Genomic DNA, 20195 nt, shown 5'->3' with positions numbered 1-20195 from the left:
TGAAACCACAGGCATGGTTGAAATCACTTGAGGAGACAGGGCAGTTTGAGAAAATAAGAGGATCAATCATCAAGATTTAAGGAACTCTTCTGTTTAATGGCCAAGTGAGGGATAAACCTTCAAAAGAAACTGAAAAGGAGTACATAAAAAGGTAGAAGGAAATCCAAGAAAGTATATTACCAATGGCATCAAGAGTGAAGAATTAATTAACAGCGCTGCTGAATAAAGATTTGAACAAATCTTTATACTATGTGATAAATAGTATCAATTGAAACAGCTAAATGGGTGGTTTAATGAGTACAGTGGACACTCTGATGCATCTCCCAGACCTCCCTTGAGAAATGAAGGTCTTATTCTGCAAGTTACTGGGAGTGCTGCCAGCAGACATGCCTCAGCTATCAGCCTCCTTGAGGAATTACTTTGGCTAAGATCATCCTTGCCTAAGGTCATGCACCCTTCCATGGCAAAGCCTGCATCCCACTGGGGAAAACTTTAAAAGTTCATCTTTAAAAAAGGGGGGGGCATCTTAATTTTAGAGCTCTATGTGGGATAGTCTAAGGCCTTTGTTGAGACTGGGCATCACAACCCAACGTCTCCCTCTGCCCAGTTTTGCTCCCTTTTCTTCCCTTCTAAAGATACTGATCCCTAATAAACTTCCTCCACACCAAAGTTCATCTCAAGAGTCTGCTTCCCAGGGAACCCAATCTGTGACAATGAGTTTCATTTATTAGAAGTGCTGATGGATATGAGGAGAAGCCAAAATGCAAAGTTAAGAAATGAATGGTGAGAAAATGGAACAAGCCAAGAATAGGCAACTCGTTCAAGTATTTTTGCTTTCACAGATAGGATGATGATCGGAACCAAGACAGTATTAAGGGCTCACCACTCTGCCCTCTCTTTAGTATGGGAAATATTTGACTGAAAGATAAATGCCAGTTACACACACAGAATTCGACATCGCTAAAATTAACCTTTAACAAAGAGTGAACAGTAGTTAAAAAGTATTACTTTCTGTATCAGAACATCAAGATCTTTCATCAGTACTAGCTGACTAAGGAGTTAGGAGAATGAGTACCCAGCATTTTAAAAAAAACCAAAATAAACATTTTAACGTGGCTACCAAACATCAATCTCCTAAATTTGAGCCAGTTTACATTTTTATTGCCTCTAGCTGATAAAACTGGATCTCCTAAACCACTCCTCCCACAACTTCCTTCTAGTCCCATCTGAAGCCAGAAACGTAACGTGTTCCTCAGATAACAGATTTTAACAGCAGGAATCAAGAGACTTCTGCAAAGTTTTTCTCTGGAGATCCAAATAAAGATGCCAAAAACTAAGTCTATATGGGGAATTAAACTTTTAGAGAATCAAGTAGTTAACTATATGACAATAAGTAATTTCGAGCGAGGATTAAGGGTGGGGTGGAGAGAGAGATTAGGTTAAATCTCGAGGCAAAGCTTCAAGAAAGGAAAAAAACCAAGAAACCCTCAGGAAGTAGCAATAATACAGGCGCTTGCCACAGGCAGGCGTCTAAAATTTTCTCACGCCAGTAGTGCCCATGGCTTCAAAAGAGCCCTCCGATGTCTTTTAAAGCACTGGCGAGAGAGGAAACTTACACTAGCGGCGAATACAAAGGCAGAAACTTTGCGATTGACCCCGGAAACATTTTATTTTGCGTAGGTATCTGGAGAATTTTCTTTTGCGATTCGTTCCTTGATCCGGAAGAAGAGACAGCAAACATCACCTGCGATTGGATCACAATATAAGGGCGGGGCGTTAGCGAGCCATTCACCTTGGCGACCGGATGTGACGATGACGGAAGCTGCTAGGCTAAGCTTTGCTCTCGCTGGCGGCCTTGGTGGGCGGGGTCGGCCGAGCTCGTCTGGCTTGGTCTTCACCACTGACCCGGCACCGATAGGGGCGGTGCCATTAAGGCCACGCCTCCCGCGCTGATTCCCGGTGACTCTGGAGCGACGTCCTAGGCGCTGAGGAGGCGGAGACTCAGGGCTGTTTTCTCAGAGGTTAGGGACGGACCCGCCCCGTCAGCCTCTTCGACTCTTCCGGTTTCTGGTCGCTGCACCGCCTCCCTCCGAAGCCTGAGGATACGCCCTCTCGAGAGCCCGCCTTCGCTCTCCTTTCAGCTTCTAACCCCTCTGAGCGGCTACGGGGCAACTCCATCCCTACATTCTCTCGCTCTGGTTCTCGCCACTTGGAGGACCTCGGCCCCGACACTGCCCCCTTTCCTGGATGTACTGGCCCCTCCCACTCCTCTAAAATGTCCAATAACCTACAGAGGGTCTTCCTGAAACCTACAGAGGAAAAGTCAGGCAACGCCTCGCGTTGGTAAGTACCGGTTTCGAATCTCCCTCGACATGGCTGCACCCCGCACGTCTCTTAGCAGGACGTCGAGCCGGCCGTCGTTTCCTGACGTTCTGCAGTTCAGATGCCTTTGATGCCGCTGGGTGAGCACTCCAGGGGAAGTGCGCGGCAGTTTGGCTTTTAGAGCCCTTAGAGCACGTCCCTGTCGGAAACGTAAAACCTCTTAAGAGCCTGACGCAGTCAGCCTCTGCCCTGGCTCCGCAGGACTCCAGCGTCTGAAGTTTCATAGGCTGATAGAGTAGATCTCCACGGGAGAGGAAAATCAACATGGCCGGCGCGCCTGTGTGAGCAAAATCTTCTGGAAGATTCTCGCGCACTCGCAGAAAAATACGCAGCAATCCGCGCGGATTAGCAAGTGCAGCTCAGGTGGCGCTGGACCTTCAGGGAAAATAGCTGTAATTTAAGAGAGTTAGTGAGAAGGAAAGGACATATTTTTGTGTAATTGATAAGAGTATATGAATATAGAAACTGAAAAATTGTTCTGGAATAAGGGAATCGATTTTTTTTTAATTTTTCGAATAATACCTTTATTTGAAGATAAAGAAAAGTGAAAATAGAGAAATTATGTAAAAGTTAATCCCTTCGAACAGCATATCTGAAGCAGGTGTAATGAGAATGTCGTCTCGAATTGGATGTTTATGTAGAGGAACACATTTGTCAGGGGGAGATTCTAGTATTTCTTAGACACTTATTTGTAAATTTAGACAATAGTTTATCACTAACTCTGTTTTTTTAAGCTCATATTAATCAAGAAGAAATAAAACTGGAACAAAATTGTTTGATAAGGTAGAATATTTTAAGTTGTACTCTCCATGGTTAACGAGGTAACGAGTCCCTGCAGAAGGAAAATGTGAAGAAGAAAGCATGGAAATGGAGATGTAAAAATCATGGAAGAGCATTTATGGTTGAAGAAAATCGGGCTCACTAGGTTTAATGCTAGCTTTGCTAGTTACTATTTGTGAGGCCAAGTGACCTGGTTTCCAGTCTGTAAATAAGAGCACCTAGAGGTATTTAAAGGATTAAAAGAATGAATATACTAAAATACTTAGTGTAGGAAAAATAGAAAAGCATTATTTAAATGTTAGCTATTATTATTATCGTAAGGATACAACTTTACTTCTGTACAAATTTTAGCCCAGGAAGTAGGTAGTTACAAGTAGATATAACCTAATTGTAATAAACACTTTAAAGAAGTATGCATAATATTCTAAAGAGAAATGGTCACCAAAAGTGTTGAGCTAAAGCCATATGGAAGAACTGCCAAGAAAGAACCATTGTATTTCAGATCTTAACAAGAGCCAGCTTTTGTGCATGTATGTTTTTTGTTGGCTTATTTTTGGTGGAAGTTGAGGGGGAAGGCAGAGGTAGTGCCCCGTATAGATATGCAAAAATAGAATTAGTCTTTAATGATTGTTCATTTCTTCTATCTTGTTTTAGTACCTGGATATTTGATAACATCTGATTTACCCTAATTTAACACAGTTTGTTTCAGGATTGCATTTTTTTTCAATATCAGAAATTAGATAGAGTAAGAACCTTACTTTTTGTGTATTGTGTAATTTAACTCTATTATCCAGTTTCTACTTCTTTTGGCTATTTTTAAAACATTACAAGTTGAATTCTGTTTTAGTTACATTCATCAGTTATCAGGAGTTCATTAACTCATTGGTTTATGCCTTATTTGTATCATCTTTGAATGCATTTATTTCTTCAAATCCTCTAGATTTTAAATCACATACTTTGGACATTAACAAGATGCCTTTCTGAAACCATTTGACATTTACTTTGGTTATTGATTGCATATTTGATTCTATTCTTTTTTATAAGTAACAATCTGCATGATGTCCAAATATACTTTTGCAAATAGTTGGATTAATGTCATCTCTTTAGTTTATTGGAAGCTTCATTTTCTTATATTTTGATGGTACAAAATCATTTTTTTCATAAGTTTAAAATGACTATGTGATTTTATTATTTTCTATAGATACTTGAATTTTTCTTGAGTTACTTCTTTCCTGTTGTAAGGTTTTCAGTATGTGATACAGAATGTTTATTGTTTAAAAAGTACCTCTTCATCAGTGCATAAAATGTAAAACCCAAATTTACTCTTATTGTACAAAGGGAAAATCTGGAAGATATTTGTGACAGTAAACATTAAGTTTATTTAGATTTGGACTTCATATGCAAAGAGCAAAGCAGGAGTCAGAATGGTACAGTAGAGTTACAAAGACCTTGGTAGAGTTACAGAAACAAGGTAGAGTTACAGAGACCTAGGTTCATATTCTAGGTCACCACTTATTATCTGTATCGTTCAAACATTTGGTTAAAAAACGTTCACTGAGTGCCTGCTATGTGACAGACTATGCTAAATGGAGAGACTGACTAAAGAGTAGGATATGGGCCATGCCCATGAAAAACCTTAAGTCTAGAGGTGGATATGATGTAATACACTTTTTAATAGTGTTATGCACAGGATGATGCTGTGAGGGCATACAGAAAAGGAATTGTAGGAAAGGTTTCTGGAGTGGCTGAGTTGGGGAATGTAAGTATCAGCTATCCAATTGAAGATGAATGCAGGCTATGCCCAGGAAGAGGGGATTGATTTTTTTAAAAAAGCAACAGTATGACTTATTACTAGTAATAAGTAGGATAAATAGAGAGCTCTTAAGGGTTTGCCGAAAAGATTAGACTTCATCTGTTGGAGAGCCTTCAGAGGATTTTAAGAAAAGAACTGTCATGGTCAGGTGTCGTTTTAGGTAACTGATGGCAGTGTGGATTTGGGGGTGAGGGGTCAGGCATATAAGGATTCTATTTCAGTTGTCCTTTCAGATATTCTGAGCCTGCACTAGCTAATGTAGAGCAAGGGTTGGATTCAAAGAAATATAGAAAGGAAAATAGGCAGACCTTGTCAGTGAATTGGCATGAAGAAAAGTGGATCAATTATGATGCCAATTTTCTGGGTAGATATTGGTAAATTAATTGAGGTGAGGAACACACCAAGAAAGCAATCAGTGAGATATTTGAATCTGAAACTCAGGCAGGGTCAGAGCTGAAAATAGAGAGTGATAGGCAGTTGGCTTCTATCTGCCTTTGACCCTTTGTTCTTAAATAGGAAGCTAAAATGGGTGTCCTCAGCAGGGGGCTTGGTTTGGTTAGACAGATGATGTTTCATTGTCAGTTCAGTGTGCATTTACTTTTGTACAGTGTGTTATCTTTGCTTTTGTGATTTGTGTGTGTGTGTACGTGTATGAGAGGCAGAGAGAGAGAGAGACACACACACACATACCATAAGGCTAACTGAAATCTATTTCTCATTAATCTCTCAGTTTATTCATGAATTTCTGGGACCCTGTTATATTAGGGTTATGCTAAAGTAAATACAAGAAAATGCATGGGATTGCCTAAGAAAACATGTCGCTGAATAAGTTATTTAATATTACTAAGTCTTCATTTTCTCAACTATAAAATAGGAATGGCAATACCTACCTTGTTGGACTGTTTATTAGGGTTAGAGTTAATGACAGCTGTTTACAATAACATATCTATTATGTATATAATATTATATGGTAAATATTATCATATATTATTACATTATATACTTGTGTATGTTATGTATGTACATAATGTTGAATCAGAGAGTAAGATGAAAAAAGTCTCTTAGCAGTTGAAAATTTTGCAAAATTATCTATGAAATGTTCAGTAACCTGCAAAATTTTTATCATTCCATATCTAATCTGTAAATGCTTCACTCAAAATTAGAATAGTCAAAAATATCAGAAGTCATATAATAAGTATGTTTAATGTATCTTTTATTAAATTTCTCACATTTTCAGAAGATTACTTGATGCATTTACTTGTTCTTGGACACCAATTGTATATTTTAGTGGAAGATGATATCTAGCGTATATTGGGAGCTTATTAGAATCCCAACCAGTTATAGCAAACCTTTACAAATGAAGAAAGATTCAAAGAGGTTAAGTAAGTTTACCACAGTCAATCAACTAATAATTGGAAGAGGCCAGGATTAGAAGCCCATAATCTTTCTAATGTATTCCTGTGTTCTCTTTTAAAGCCTAAACTGTATTAGTTTTCCAGTGTAGTTTCTCAGTTCAAATCCTAGTTGGTTTAAAGTAATTAGCATGTTGATTACTCTTCTTTTTAAGTGACCTAACCAGAGCATGGGATGCAAAGTCCGGTTCTAGTTTTAGTTCTAACCTTAGCTAACAGAATATGATCTTTAAGAAAACAGAATCTTTATAGGGTTTTAGTATGTTAAGTGGAAGGTCTCTTCTATAGCTGAAAAAAATATATATTGATTGAAGAAGTATGAATTTCACCCTGATTTATCACTTCTTTCCTTAGCATTCTGCATTTCAGTTTAATTTTTAGAACTCATTCCATTTGTTACTAGGAAATCACAGATTTTTTAAAAATTAGAGCTTGTAGGATTCAATTCAGCTAATATTGTCTACAGTGTGCCAGTTGCTCTATTAGGTGTAAAGACTGTAGATATGAATAGGATAACCTACCCTTAAGGAATTTATGGTCTCTGGTAGATTGTATGAATCTCTACTGATACACTGACATAGAAGAAACTGTATTTTCCTTCCCTTTTTTGGAGGGGAAATAGAGAAGAGAGGAAAAATCTGTGATTAGATTTGAAAAGAGTTTGTGCAATATAAATGTTTTTTATAAAGCAGAAATATAGGGGCCATATAATAAAGTATGTGAATGAAGTATCAGAAGCCTGTGTGATTTGTTTAACTAATATGCCAATTAAAATGTGTTTACCCCATGCAAATAATTAATTATAAAAGTGTGTGTTCTGCTCTGTTGAAGCTTCTACTCTGTTAGCCAGGTGTTACTGACAAATGAAGTACATAAACTAAATGAGACTAAACAATAAAGGTATTGAGACATTTCAATATGTTTGAAATATTTGAAAGAGCTGCCTTATTTTTATATATAATTTTTTGAGGGCCTACTGTGCTTGGTTTTGGAAGAACAGTTACAAAATAAATGATATAGTCTCTGACCATAAGGGGTTTCAATCTCACTGAGGAAAAAAAATACTTTACTCATTTTAAAAAATTAGCTCATAGATCAAAGGCCATATAGAAGGCATTATATAACTCCTAGCATTAGTGGCACCAATGAGAGTGCTTTAGGGATTCCAAGTTGGAAGAAATTAATATGAGTTTGAGTGACTAGCAGATATTTCATGGAGAAGATGGATTGATCCTCAGTTTATAACTATGTTTTAAATTATTAGAGAAGAAAAAAAAAACTTAAAGAATACTTAGAGTAAATAATGTACATGAGACAATCCAGAATAGTAGAGACCTTTCTGGTAAGACCAGAGATTTTATGCTGACGTGTTCTAGGTGGTACTGTTGTAGAGATTGGTTGGGGCTAGATTGTAGATGATTTTCATGTGAGGCTGAATTGGCAATGATGGATTACTGAAACTTTGAGCAAGGAGGTAACAGGATGAAAACAATTATTTAGTCTGCCAGAGTTACATAATGATAATGGCCACAGTCAGAAAAACCAGTTTAAAAGTCAGAGCCAAACATAGGGATGAGATAATGAGGACTAGATACAAGGTGATGCAGGTCTGATCTAGGAAGTAGAAGTGGCAAAGGTGAAGAAAGACAATATGAATAAGAGCTGTAAAAAAAAAACTTTATAGACTTGGTGATTCATTCAGTATACATTTATTGAATGTTTATCCTTTGTAAGCATCTATACAAAGTACTATGGGTGAATTGAAGGTGAATAAAGAGGGTGGTAAAGATAGAGATTACTAGGTGATTTAAGACCTAAGTAACCTGAAAAAAAGTAGTGCTGACACATGACTGGATGGTAAGATAGAGTAGTAGTTTTCAGTACAGAGTAATTTTAACTTTAAAGTAATGGTATTAAAAGTGAAAATGTTTGGTCAGACATCACAAATATGGAATTGAGGTCAATATTAGGGGATAGAATAAAAGGATATAACATGAGAGTCATTATTGCAGAAGAGATAGTTGAAGGTAATAGTTGAAGCTTTGAACTCTTACCTTGGTGCAGTCTTTAAGGAAGACTTTTTTACATTTTATTTTTTTAATTGAAGTATGGTTGATTTACAAAGGAAGAATGTGTTAAAGAAAAAACAGGGTCAAGAACTGTACTTTGGGGAGAAGTCATAGTTGGATACTTAAAATGCAGAAAATGAATAAGAAAGGGAACATTAAGAAAGACAAGAAATATTGTACACAATGGAAATTGTAGTAGGAAGAGGTTCAAGATGGAGGGATAATCAGCTACCAGTGTTAATTTCAGCAGAGAGCACCTAGGGAATGAGTACAGAGTAAAGCCAGATTTAACTGTGAGGAAATATTTCATAATCTTTGAGAATAAGGTGTCATAGAATAATGGGAAAGAAAATAGATTGCAGAAGACAGTGGGCTTCAAGACAACTTTTTGGCATATCAGTGACAGGAAGTTGGTACATGGTCCTAATTATGGTTCATTGACACCATCTACCAACTTTCTGTCACTGAACTTGGCACCCACACCCCAATCTTCTCTCTAATCCTACATAACTTTAGCATCTGTATGGATAACCTCTTTGTCACCTGGTCTTTCAGTACAAAGATCTTTTTCCTCAGTGTTTTCTCCATTCTATCACCAGCTATCCACTTCTGTAGTTCTTGTTATCAGATGAAATTGCTGCATCTACAAAATTCTTGATTTAATCATCCAGCTTTCCAAACACCAGTTTCTATATTTTAGCTTAGTTGTTTAAGTATTCCCACTCTGACTGTTCTTTATCTGGCCCTCAGTCCATTCCCTTTATTTTCTCCCTATATATTAGCCTTTTATGTTCTCATTTCCTTCCCATCTAGCATAGATTCTGCATTTCATCATTTGATAAGTTTTTTCAGTACCCTAAAATCTTTTGCTCCTCTTTGATTTTTGTTATGCCCTTCTGAAGCCACCCCAATGTTGGATGAACTCAGTGATTTACTTTCTCTGCCTATACCTGGTGAAACAAGGAGACTCTCATAAGCAAAGGTTGGTATTACTATGAATTCATGATCATTACCTATCTCTCTGGGCCATCAACACTGCCTGATGACTGATATTTTCTGAGGTCAGCTTATTTTTTCCCAAAACTGTTTCAAATCTTTTTGATTATCCTCAAATCTCTCCCTGTTTTTGCTCTTCTTAGCAAATGATGTCATGTCCTTATTTCATAGTGCAAGTAAAAGCCACTAGATCAGATTTACCTCAACCTTCTAACGCCAAAGCTTTAAACTTACCTGCAAATGCACCTAATCTCTCTTCCAGTTCCGATGAAAAGAGATACTTCTCCAGCTCTCTTTAAGGTTCAGTCCCTTCAACTGTCTTATGGTCTCAATTTCCTACCTCGTTTTCAAACTTTACATTATTAATTACCCCTCTTTCTCCTTTATTACCAGTCTCTTCCTTTCATTGACTCACATGAGCATTTATGCTCTAGTTCACCTAACATTAAAAAAAAGAAAAAAGATCTTTTCTTTGACCCTATTTAATTTCCAGCTGCTTTCCAGTTTTTCCTCTTCCTCTTACAAAGTTTATAAAAGAGTTGTCTATCCTTGCTGTCTTCATATTCTTTCTTCATATTCACTCCTACCAAATTCTTTCCCCACCAAACTGCTCTTTTAAAGCCATTAATGATCCTCATGCCATTAATTCCAGTATATATTTTTAACCTGCATCCTACTTGGCCTCTCAGAAACTTTCAATAGAACTGCCTAATTTTTTTGAAACTCTTTTTTTCCTTTGGCTCCCATTGCATCAGAATCTCTTGGTTTTCTTTCTACCACTCAAAGAAAGTGGGAAGCTGATGAAATGTTTTAAGCAGGGAAGGGCTAGTGTTAGAGTGCTGAATAATTTGAAGAGGAGATGGTAGGCTGAAGAAAAGACCAGTTATGAAGCTACCATAATAGACCAAGTCAGAGATGGACTAGAATGGGAACAATTGATTTGTAAATGATTGAATAGATCAAGAGAAATTTAGGAGTTAATATCAACAGGATTTTGTGATAGGTTGACTACAGATGGAAAGAAAGCTGGAGTTACTTGTTCAGATTTAGGCATCCATCTAAGATAGTTCGGATGCCATTTACTGAAGGAAAAACACTGGAAAAGACCATGTTGAGTTTTAGGTGCATTTGAGATTCTGAATGGAAATGTCAAGAGGGAAGTTGGACATATAAGCCTGAATCTCAAAAGAGCTAAGATATAACTATTTGAATTGTTGATATATAAATGGTAGTTTAATTGAAGTCATGCATATAAAATAAATCATCTGGGGGAAAGCTTACAGAGTAAGAAGAGAAGAATGTAAGCTTTGGTGAATTCCAACATTTTAAGGTTGATTCAAGCAGGATGAGTTGGCAAAGAAGACTGAGGAGTCACTACAGGGATAGAAGTATGTCATATCTAGGAAACCTTAGCAAGAAAATGTTTAAAGAAAAGGAGTGAGCATTTTTGTACTCTTTCAAATACATAATTTATCTCAATAAAAATTGCCTATTTACATGTCCATGTACCCAGCATTTTAAGTTTTTTTAGGGATTGTGGGTTGAACTAGCTTAGAGGCTAGCAAACATTTTCTGTAAAGGACCAGATAGTAAACGTTTAGGCTTTATAGGCCATGTGATCTTTGCTGCAACTACTTAACTCTATTGTTGCAACAGAAAGCAGCCATGTACAATACATAAAAAATGGGTGTGACTGTGTACTAATAAAACTTTATTTATGGATACAGAGTTTTGAAACTCAATTTTCATATATCACAAAATGTTATTTTTGTGATTTTTAAAAATTAAAATATAAAGACCATTCTTAGCTTGTATACTATACAAAAACAAGGAGGGGGCCAGACTTGGCCCCAGGCTGTAGCTTACTGAGCTACATAACTGAGTCTGGTGCCTAAACCATAACAGACACTCAGTAAATTTTGGTTTAATAAATTAAGTTCTGATCCAGTTTATATTTGCTTTTTGGGGGATAGGGAGGAGGTGAAGGTGGGTTTTCTTATTCAGGCTGTCAAAGCAAGAATTCATACTTTTCTTTATGTTCATACTTCTTTAGAGATTAACTTTTAATTTATTGAAAGTAAATATAACATTTTGAAGTGCTATCAAAGGGCCAGAAAACTTTTAAATATTTATAAGTATATAATTATGTTATTTGGGGTTACAGAAAGGTAAAGCTGAATCCAGTGCTTCCTAGGATGCATAGAACTTTTGGCTTTGATTTGTATTAATACCTGAGGCTTTAAGAACACCTATAGGCAGTAAAACACACCTTTACACTACTGAGAATTCTAATTATTATTATTTTTCATTCTTAAATTTTTTTCATTTAATCTTAGTCATGTAAGGCCATATTGGGTCTATAGGACATGGACTCTGTACCCATATTGCTGGAATTTAGTATGAGAGACAATATGTAGACCAGTGGAAAAAAATTAATATATGATGACAACTTGTGATATGTACCATGAAGGAAACTAACAGATGTAATATTATTACCTGTGAAGGAAGAGCAAGGCTAGTTAAGGTGGCCAGAGAATGTTTCTTCTGGGAAGTATAATTTATGTTGAGAGTTGAGTATATGGGTGGGTGAAGAATAACTAAGTAGCATGTGTGACTACCCTGAGTCCCATGAGGGTTTAGTATTTTCCAAGAACTGAAGGATGGTTTCAGGTATGTATAACTTGAGGTGTCTGCATTTAAGTAATCTACAAATAATTGATTATACAAACAGATACAGATTACTATTGGATGTTTTTTTAAAAAATCAGATGATCTGTGCTAAGTAATAGCTGATAACTATTAATAGAAGCAAAATAGGCAAAGTTAAAAAAATTATTGACTTCCAGTATATTCCACATTCACTGAAAACCATTCAGCTGAAATGATGTTGCTGTTATAAATATGGGTTGACCGACAATTGGAACTAATATGAGTAATTGCCATACCAAGAGCTATTTAACACCAAACATCAAACATGCTGGAACAATAAATCAAAGAAGAAACTGGTTCCTACATGAGTAACTCAGTTTAGTCTCCAGAAATGTGGCAAACTAAGGTATCATCTTAAGAGATGCCTTAAGCAAAAGAATGGCTGACAGTAGAACTTGTCATTATCAGTGGGAAGAATACAGAACAGATTGGGTAGGGGGAGAAAAGAGTGAGGGAAATAGAATAAGCATAAATGGAGGTAAAATAAGAATCCTCGTCAATAATAGTAAAGGAGAAGGACTAGAGGAAAGAATTTAAGGAAAAGAAGGAAGGATGCTAATAGTTTAAGAGGAGCATATTTTAGTAGCTGAAATTTTATACAGGGTAAAACTTAGAAAATTCTACTTTTAGGAATAAATGGTAATATCTTATACCCATTGCCTAATCATGTGAGGAGATCTGTATCAAAGCTGACCATACCTTTGATTATCTCGTCTACTTCTTCAAAATCTTTCTTTTGCAGTATTTCACTTTGAAAACTCAAAGTGACATATTACATACTTACGTTATTATATTTTATAAATTTTTATTTTTAAAACATAGTATTTGCAAATACTTGTTTTTAAATAAAATGTATATACCATGTAGTATGTTGTATTTATTTACTCGATGTTCTTTTAAGTGTTTCAGGCTGCATGTACCAAGTAGTTCAGACGATTGGCTCGGATGGAAAAAATCTTCTGCAATTACTTCCAATTCCTAATTCCTCTGGAAATCTTATACCACTAGTTCAATCTACAGTCATGTCTGATGCTTTGAAAGGGAATACAGGAAATCCAGTTCAAGTTACTTTTCAGACTCAGATTTCCAGCTCTTCCACAAGTGCATCAGTTCAATTGCCCATTTTTCAGCCAGCCAGTTCTTCAAACTATTTTCTTACAAGAACAGTAGACACAGCAGAAAAAGTTAGAGTTACTTCTGTGGGAACTGAACATTTTACCTCATCAGTTTCTAAAGTTCAGAGTCATGGTGTGAAAATTGATGGACTCACCATGCAAACGTTTGCTGTTTCTCCCTCCTCAACACAAAATGATTCATCTTATATTTTAGTAAATACCCAGAGTCTTCCAATGACTGTGAAGTCTCCGGTTTTGCCTTCTGGGCATCATTTACAGATTCCAGCCCATGCTGAAGTGAAATCTGTACCAGCGTCTTCATTGCCTCCTTCAGTTCAGCAAAAGATACTTGCAACTGCAACCACAAGTACCTCAGGAACAGTTGAGGCCTCCCAAATACCAACTGTTATTTATGTATCTCCTGTAAATACAGTGAAAAATGTAGTTACCAAGAACTTTCAAAACATTTACCCAAAACGTGTTACAGAAATAGCAAAACCAATGATACTAAATACCACACAGATTCCAATGAATGTTGCTAAAGAGACACAATTAAAAGGTGGTCAGCATTCTCAAGCTGCTCCAGTGAAATGGATTTTTCAAGAAAATCTACAGCCTTGCACTCCATCTCTTGTTCCTGTTAAATCTTCAAATAATGTGGCTTCAAAGATTTTAAAAACTTTTGTAGATAGGAAAAGTTTGGGAGATAATACTGTAAATTTGCCACCATTGAGTACCATCAGTCCTAGTGGGACACAATCCAAAAGTATGCCTATTAAAGATAATGCTTTGGTTATGTTTAATGGGAAAGTCTATCTATTGGCTAAAAAGGGGACAGATTTTTTGCCATCACAAATTGACCAAGAGAATTCTGTTTCTCCTGATATTCCACCAAGAAAAGATACATCACAGATAGTAAGTTCAAGTCCAGTCACAGAAATATCCAGAGAGGTTGTAAATATTGTTTTGGCTAAAAGTAAATCTTCCCAGATGGAGACAAAATCACTTTCAAATACCCAGCTTGCTTCCATGGTCAATCTAAGGGCAGAGAAGAATAAGAAAGTGGAGAAACCATCTCTTTCTACCCCAAACCCACATAGTATGAACCAATCCATTAACTACTTAAAGCAGAGTAAGACTTTATTCTCAAAGCCAGACTTTCCAGATGGATTTAGTACAGGACAAAATTCCCCCAGAAAAGGAAATATCATCCACAGCATAGAGAAAATAAGTTCCTCTGTTGATGCAACAACTGTTACTTCACAACAGTGTGTTTTCAGAGACCAAGAACCAAAGGTAATTTTCCCATGTTAGGGTGTTCTTTTTATCTATGTATATAGAAAATTTTTCTTTCTTAATTCTCAAAGTTAGTTATCTATGATACCTCTCTTTCCCTCCTCTCCCATCCTCTTCATCACACACATACCATACGCGCATGAATGCTTAATTAAGTCAAAGCTTTCATCTGAAGGAAATGTTTGAGGAGTGTAATAGAGAGAGCTGAAGCAGTATTTTTCTCTAGAATCATGTGGCATGCCAATTCTTCAAAGCAAAATTAAACAAACAAATCACAGAGCAACAAGATTTAGAAGTTGGAGAAGGATAATGTGAATTCAAAGCTTAGTAAAATTGTGTGTGTGTATATATATATGTGCATACTTATCTTTGTACACATAAATACATATATACTTAAGAGCTTACTTTTAGTATATGAAGAGATTAATATTATGCACAGAGCAGAGCTGGGATTTGTTTGTTTATTTTGTGGTGGTAGGGAGATATCTGGCAACTTTTTTAGGTAGATAGTAGAAGGGGCAGGACATGGCTAATTAATACCTTTCAGTCATTTGTGGAAAAAGAATTTATCAACATCTTGATTGGGTTGTTTGGTTGTTGTTGTTTTTTTTTTAGTATACAAGTCTCCTGTTCCTCTTTTTAGCCCTTCTTTCTGACTCAATCAGTTACTCAACATATCCACATAGTTATCCTTCTGTTCTACTTAAGATATGTGTATGTGTAGTCACTAAATATTTGTACCCACATTTTTCTTCTTAGAGATCTACTTAATAATGGTCAGTATTTCTCCCCTTCAGTACAGAATTCAGTGAACTCCAGAGATGTAAGGAGGTAAATTCTGATTAAGTACAAGATTGATTAAAGCTATAAGGGTTTTCCAAAAGATGACAATTTCCAACATAATGTTATATTGATTATTTTTAACTTGTCATTAGTCTGTGTTCTCATTTCATTTGTTTGAGAATTAACTACCTGTTACTTTCCTAGTACAAGAAAGTAAAATTGTAGGAGAACATTTTGGTTTTGCTCAGTTAAGTTCAGCTTTTCAAGTGTGGGTGGTAAGGCAAGAGTAATACAATCCAATCATTTAGGACTTTAAAGCATAGCATTTTAAGTAAGATGAGGTAATCACTTAGTTGCTAGTCTGATAAAATAGCTTAAGTAATTGGCAGTATTGTTTGTGTGTTTTCTTTTCCTGTTTCCAGATCCAGAATGAGATGGCATCAACATTAGAAAAAGTTACTCAAGAACGAAATGACAAGAACAATTCCCAAGGAAGAAGCAATAAGGCGTCATATCTGAACAATGATGCTGAACTTAGAAAGATATTTGGTCTCACTAAAGATTTGAGCGTGTGCCTTACTCGGATTCCTCACCATTTGGGCTCTGGAGGAGGTTTTGATTCCTTTAGCTGTTTGGTGAAAAGTGATACTTACAAAGAGACAGAGTTTATAGTGAAGGAGGAAGGGAGAAAACAGGTAATAGATTTTAAAGTGTCATTTTTAGGTACTCCAAAGATATATGAATGTATTTATTTTCTTGATTTTTTTTTTTTTTAGTCTTGTGCATTAATATGAATGATAGTTGTTACCAAATTTGCATGTATATGTATTATAATAAAACAATGTTAAGAAGAACCATATATGCACAGGTGAAAATGCAGCCCCAGTTAATTAAAAATGTTGCTTTAGGGAATTCCCTACCAGTCCAGTGGTTAGGACTCCGAGCGCTCACTGCTGAGGGTCCCAGTTCAATTCCTGGTCAGGGAACTAAGATCCCACAAGCCACATGGCACAGCCAAAAAAATAAAAAAGAAAAAGAAAAGAAATGCAGGGAAAATATAAGCATGCAGATACTGCAGTATTACTTTAATTTAAACATCTTAAGAAATCTACACAACAGTGATGAAAATAAAATCCCTATAACTTTGCTTACTGTCATTCTACTTATAAATATTTCATTATTATATAATATCCTGAACTTCAGATCTGAAACCAGTCAACCTTTTACAGTGATAGTCTTCCCTATGTGCTTACTCTGCAGAGGAAAAAAAAATTAAATACTATTTCTTATGCTCTTCACAAATGGTTGTTAGGTTTTCATAGTAGATCAATATAGCTTCTAATATTTGACTTAAGCAGGAATATGTGAATTATATTTTGTTGAGTTGTATTTAATGGCTAAATATTTGTATCTGCAAACTTTGTTAAATTCGCGAGCACACTCTTCAGCAATAATATTTTGTTTTTCTTTTGGAATCTTACTCAACATTGCAACAGCGTTTTGATAAGAAAAGAAAAGCAAAAACCAAAAAGAAGATGGATCACACAAAGAAGAGAAGAACTGAGAGTGGTTATAACACAACTGTAAATGGAGGAACTAACGTCACCAGTTCCCAACTCGTTAGCAATATTTTACCAACTTCAAATGTATCACACGATAACATTCTCAGAGGCCGCAACAAAACCAGGGAAGAAAAGAGATCTGAGGTAGAACACTGTACGCATGGGAGCCAAGAGAAAGGCACACTGAGTTCAAATACAGCTTTTGAGCAAAGCCATTCCTTCAATAAAAATTATACTGAAGATATTTTCCTCATGACACCACCAGAGTTAGAAGAAACCATTAGAGATGAAAAAATAAGAAGACTTAAGCAGGTGCTGAGAGAAAAAGAAGCAGCTCTTGAAGAAATGCGTAAGGAGATGCACCAAAAATAATAAAATGTTGCTATACATAAAGACTTCAGTGAAATAGCTGTGTTTTTTCATATACTTTTGCATTAAGTTAATTATAGTTGCATTCTGAAAGTGTCTTTGAATATGAAATTTGTCTTTTCATCAGTTGATTATAACATTTTATTTAAGGAATACAGAAAAGGTTGATTATATGACTTTTGTGAATAATCTCATGGGGTATCTGAATCTTTGTCTAGATACCTTTTTTTGGAAGGAAAAGTTTTCTATTTTTCTATTACTTTAACTTGAATTCCCCAAGTTTGAATATTTGTTATTGTTTGTACATTTAGCTAAATTACTCAGATGTTATTCCAACAATAGATAATTGTTGTGTACTTTTTAAATTACACAATCCAACAGAGGAAATCAGCTCTAAACTTAACTTTTCCAATGGGTTTGTATATGTATATGTCTCTTTACCCATAAAATGATACATTCTCACCATTGTAAGTTTTTTTAAAATTTCATGAAAGAAAATGTATTATAGCAGCATTATTTAAAATTTCAAACATTTCTCAAGAGTGAGGGACATTTGTTTTGTAATTTTTACAAAGTAGTTTCATATAATACAAAATGGGTTTTAGAATTCAGGCTATATAGTGTATTGTTTGCTTAAAGTGATATGTTATTATTCCTAGGCAAATGCTTCCATTTTTGGTGGTGGGGGAATATGTACATATGTGACTTGGATTGTGTGCTAAGTAAATCGGAACATGGCCACATTTAATACTTTTTAAAATTGTAAAGTGTAGTTTTTCATAATAGAGGCAGACATTTTCCTATCTGGTTATCTTTGATTTGTCGAGTTGGAGAATGGTGTAGAGATGGGGATTAAGGAGGAGGAAAAGGTTATTTTTTTAAGATGATTAACAAATTCCTGGAAGTAGGGTCAAATAATACCTGGACATTGGCAACAAAATAGAAAACAGTAAGTCGGAAAATACTGAGAGGGAGTAGAACAAATGCAAACTGAGCATCAGCTAGATTCTCTTGCCTTTTGGGATTTTTGTAACAGCTTTATTAAGATAATTTGTATATCATAAAGTTCACCCTTTTGAAGTGTACAACTCAGTGGTTGTTATATTCACAGAGTTGTGCAACCATCAACATGATCTAATTTTAGAACATTTTCATTACCCCCAAAAAACCTCATACCCATTAGCAGTCACTTCCCAGACCCTCCTTTCCCCAGCCCGTGGCAACCACCAACACTTTCTGTCTCTATAAATTTACCTGTTTGGGATATTCATATGCATGGAATGAATCATTCAATATATGTCCCTTTGTGACTGGTTTCTTTCACTTAATGTTTTCAAGTTTCATCTGTGTTGTGGCATGTATTAGTACTTCCACTGTATGGATATAACACACTTTGTTTATCATTCATTTGTCTATGGACATTTGGGTTGTGTACACATTTGGCTACTAGGATGTTATATTGCTGTGTTGCTCTGAATGTTTGGGTACATGTTTTGGTGTGGACATAATGTTTTCAAGTCTCTTGGGTATACACCTAGGAGTGTAATTGCTGGTCATACCCTAACTCATTGAGGAACTGCCAAACCATTCCAGGCAGATTTTTCTCCCCCTACTCCACCAAAATGGATCTTGTTAAGGGCACCAGTGACTTCCATGTTGCTAGAAGCAGTGGTCAATTGTCTTAATTTATCAGTGGGAATATAATTTCATGAATTATTACCTCCTTTGAAAAAATTTTAAACATTTTATAAAAGAAGCAGTATATGTCCATTGTGGGAAAATTGAAAATACAAGCTAAAATACTAAAAATTCACTTTCCCATCAAGCTAAAACATTAAATTTGGGGGCTAGGAGATACATAGTTAAAGGCTATCAGTAAATACATATTATTTGAAGTCATAGGTCTGGAAAACTTCACTTAGGGAAACAGTATAAACAGAGAAGAAGATAAAATTGTGGGCTCATGTCAGAGTACATTTAAAGGTTGAAAAAAGGGCAATTTCAAATGAATTTTGAGGATTGGAAGATATTGAATGAATTGTATTTATAAATCCTTGAATAGTGCCTGACACATAGCAATGTATCAGTGTTCGTTAAATAAAATAAATTCAACTAAAATCATCCTAATAGACATGTTGCATCCATTTTCATTTCATTTCATTTTCTTCTCCTTTTGATGTTTTCTGCTTTTATTATTAAGGCTTTGCTGCTCATGGAATCTTCAAGCACCACATTTCTTCTGATAATAAATTCCATGGTATGGAAATGTGGCTTGATTTCTTTATGGCAGAATTCTCAAAATTTGTTTATACTGATGGTCTCAAACTCCTACTTCTTATTCTGAAATTCTCTCAAATTAGGGTTTTGTCTTTACCACTCCACTAAACCTGTTTTTCTCAAGGTCTTCAACAATCAACATATTGCTAAATCTAATGGTCAGTTCTTAGTCTTTATCTTATTTGACCTGTCAGTAGCATTTGAAACTTTTTATAAGTCTGTCATTGAAATTTGTTCTTCACTCTGCTACCAAGACACCATATTCTTGATTTCTTACTACCTTATTGGTTGCTCCTTAGTCTCTCCGGTTGATTCCTTCCCTTCTCCATGATCCATTATATTGGAGTTACATACAGCTCCGTCCTTGTATGTCTTTTATTTTATACCTATACTCAGTCATGATAGTCTCATCTAGTTCTCATGGATCAAATTACCATCCATATTCAGGAACTCTCCTCTGAACTTCAACATTGTGTATCCAACCACCTTCTTGACATTTCTATTTAGAAGTCCAATGGGCATCTCAAAATTAACACAGGCCAAACCTAGGTTCTAATTATCCACACCCACAATTTGCCTCAACCAAGATCTTCTCTATCTCAGTTAATGACAAATCCAGGCTTCCACTTGTT

The 20195-nt window shown here is 35.8% G+C and overlaps 1 protein-coding gene across 2 annotated transcripts; it reads left to right on the top strand.

Annotated features, from left to right (window-relative positions):
* The first annotated feature begins 1797 nt into the window (after positions 1-1797).
* Positions 1798-17310, top strand: LRIF1 (ligand dependent nuclear receptor interacting factor 1). 2 transcript variants are annotated; one of them, XM_059081768.2, is made up of 4 exons: positions 1825-2343; positions 13063-14572; positions 15778-16050; positions 16852-17310. In XM_059081768.2, exons 1-4 carry the CDS (start codon positions 2276-2278, stop codon positions 17287-17289), a joined length of 2289 nt encoding a protein of 762 aa, XP_058937751.1. In that variant the 5' UTR covers positions 1825-2275; the 3' UTR covers positions 17290-17310. The 2 variants fall into 2 exon arrangements, with proteins under 2 accessions (XP_058937757.1, XP_058937751.1); XM_059081774.2 differs by lacking the exon at positions 13063-14572 and having other exon boundaries at positions 1798-2343.
* Positions 17311-20195: the final 2885 nt, after the last annotated feature.

This window comes from Kogia breviceps, chromosome 1 (assembly GCF_026419965.1).
Source record: "Kogia breviceps isolate mKogBre1 chromosome 1, mKogBre1 haplotype 1, whole genome shotgun sequence".
Classification (NCBI taxonomy): domain Eukaryota; kingdom Metazoa; phylum Chordata; class Mammalia; order Artiodactyla; family Physeteridae; genus Kogia; species Kogia breviceps.
This window is presented reverse-complemented; position numbering and strand designations above follow the sequence as displayed.

Coding starts and splice junctions, on each gene's coding strand:
- LRIF1 (XM_059081768.2), top strand. CDS start 2,276: ATGTCCAATAACCTACAGAGGGTCTTCCTGAAACCTACAGAGGAAAAG. Junction 14,573..15,777: donor TCAGAGACCAAGAACCAAAG/GTAATTTTCCCA, acceptor TCCTGTTTCCAG/ATCCAGAATGAGATGGCATC. Junction 16,051..16,851: donor AGGAGGAAGGGAGAAAACAG/GTAATAGATTTT, acceptor ACATTGCAACAG/CGTTTTGATAAGAAAAGAAA.